Source organism: Crocuta crocuta, unplaced genomic scaffold, assembly GCF_008692635.1.
Source record: "Crocuta crocuta isolate KB4526 unplaced genomic scaffold, BGI_CrCroc_1.0 scaffold443, whole genome shotgun sequence".
In the NCBI taxonomy this organism is placed as follows: Eukaryota; Metazoa; Chordata; class Mammalia; order Carnivora; family Hyaenidae; genus Crocuta; species Crocuta crocuta.
The window spans coordinates 799,567-800,674 of record NW_027529446.1 but is presented as its reverse complement, the minus strand read 5'-3'; the positions used below and the strand labels follow the sequence as shown (position 1 = coordinate 800,674).

Sequence of the window (1,108 nt, the reverse complement as noted above, 5' to 3'; positions counted from 1 at the left end):
ACATGGCTCCCTCACCCCAACACCCTCACCCTGCTCCTTCCTGGGCGCCAATGCGCACACCCGGGGAGGGTACCGGAGATGCCCCCGGCTCATGAGGACCGAGTCTGTTGTCGTCCTCGCCAGCTACTCCCCTGCCCTCCCAACACACAGGACAGCGAGCCTCGCCACACACCCAACCCAGGCGGCCCTTCCACACCTGGGGGCGCTTTACGGAGACAGGGGAGGGAAGGTCCCCCACATCTGACAGAGGCAGGACCCACGTCACCATGCGCCCCAACCCAGCCGGCCCCCTGCACCCTTTGCCTCTCAGCCCATCGCCTCATCGATGCCCCACAAACCCGGATGCCCCCTCACCTTGCTGTTGCCTGGCTGAGGGACGCCATCCTCAGGGTGCGTGGGGACCTCAGTCTCTGGATCCTCGTCCACCGGCACCGACTTCACCGCCAGCAGGGCCTGTGCGGAGGACGCCAGGCCTGGGGGCTCTGGTGGGGAGCACCCCACAAAGCGCACAGACTGCTAATGCCGGCCACACCCCCGTGACGATGTGGGTGGGGGCTGCAGGCCCATTGCTGCACCCTGAGCAGAGCCCTAGCGGTCTCTCCACTGCCTGGACCCGTCAGTACCCCGGTGCCCTGGCTCCCCCCCTCCCAGTACCTGGGGCTCGGTCTGTTGCACCCGGTCCTGTGCCGACATCAGTTCCTGATCGATTTGCTCCAAGCGAGAAGCGCGGATCTGAGCCAAGAGAAAGATGCACGCTGGGGCGGACCCCACGCCCGGATCTGACTCCGCCCCCTCCAGCGAGACCCCACCCCCTAAGCGGCCCTTAGGGCGGCTTCTGCCCCTCCCTGGCCCCACCCCATTCCTCCATATGGCCCCGCCCACTCGGAGCCCCCCGCGATATCTGACTCCGCCCACAAGCGGGCCCCGCCCCAGACCCTGGCTCCACCCACTCCTTGCTCGGCCCCAACCTTCCGGACCCGCCCACTCCCTGCTCTGGTCCGGCCCACGGACCGACGCCCAAGGCTTGCCCTTACTCGGTTTTGCCCGCTGACCACCCCCTGCCCTCACAGTTCTCGGATTCTGCCCTCGGAGCCCGGGCCCGCCCTTC

The 1,108-nt window shown here is 68.1% G+C and overlaps 1 protein-coding gene across 1 annotated transcript in view; it reads right to left on the bottom strand.

Annotated features, from left to right (window-relative positions):
- APC2 (APC regulator of Wnt signaling pathway 2) overlaps nucleotides 1-1,108 on the bottom strand; it is a 17,660-nt gene that overhangs the window by 14,555 nt on the left and 1,997 nt on the right. The window contains 2 exon segments of the mRNA XM_077760603.1: nucleotides 355-453; nucleotides 655-732. Of these exon segments, the coding sequence (XP_077616729.1) occupies nucleotides 355-453; nucleotides 655-732 (177 nt within the window).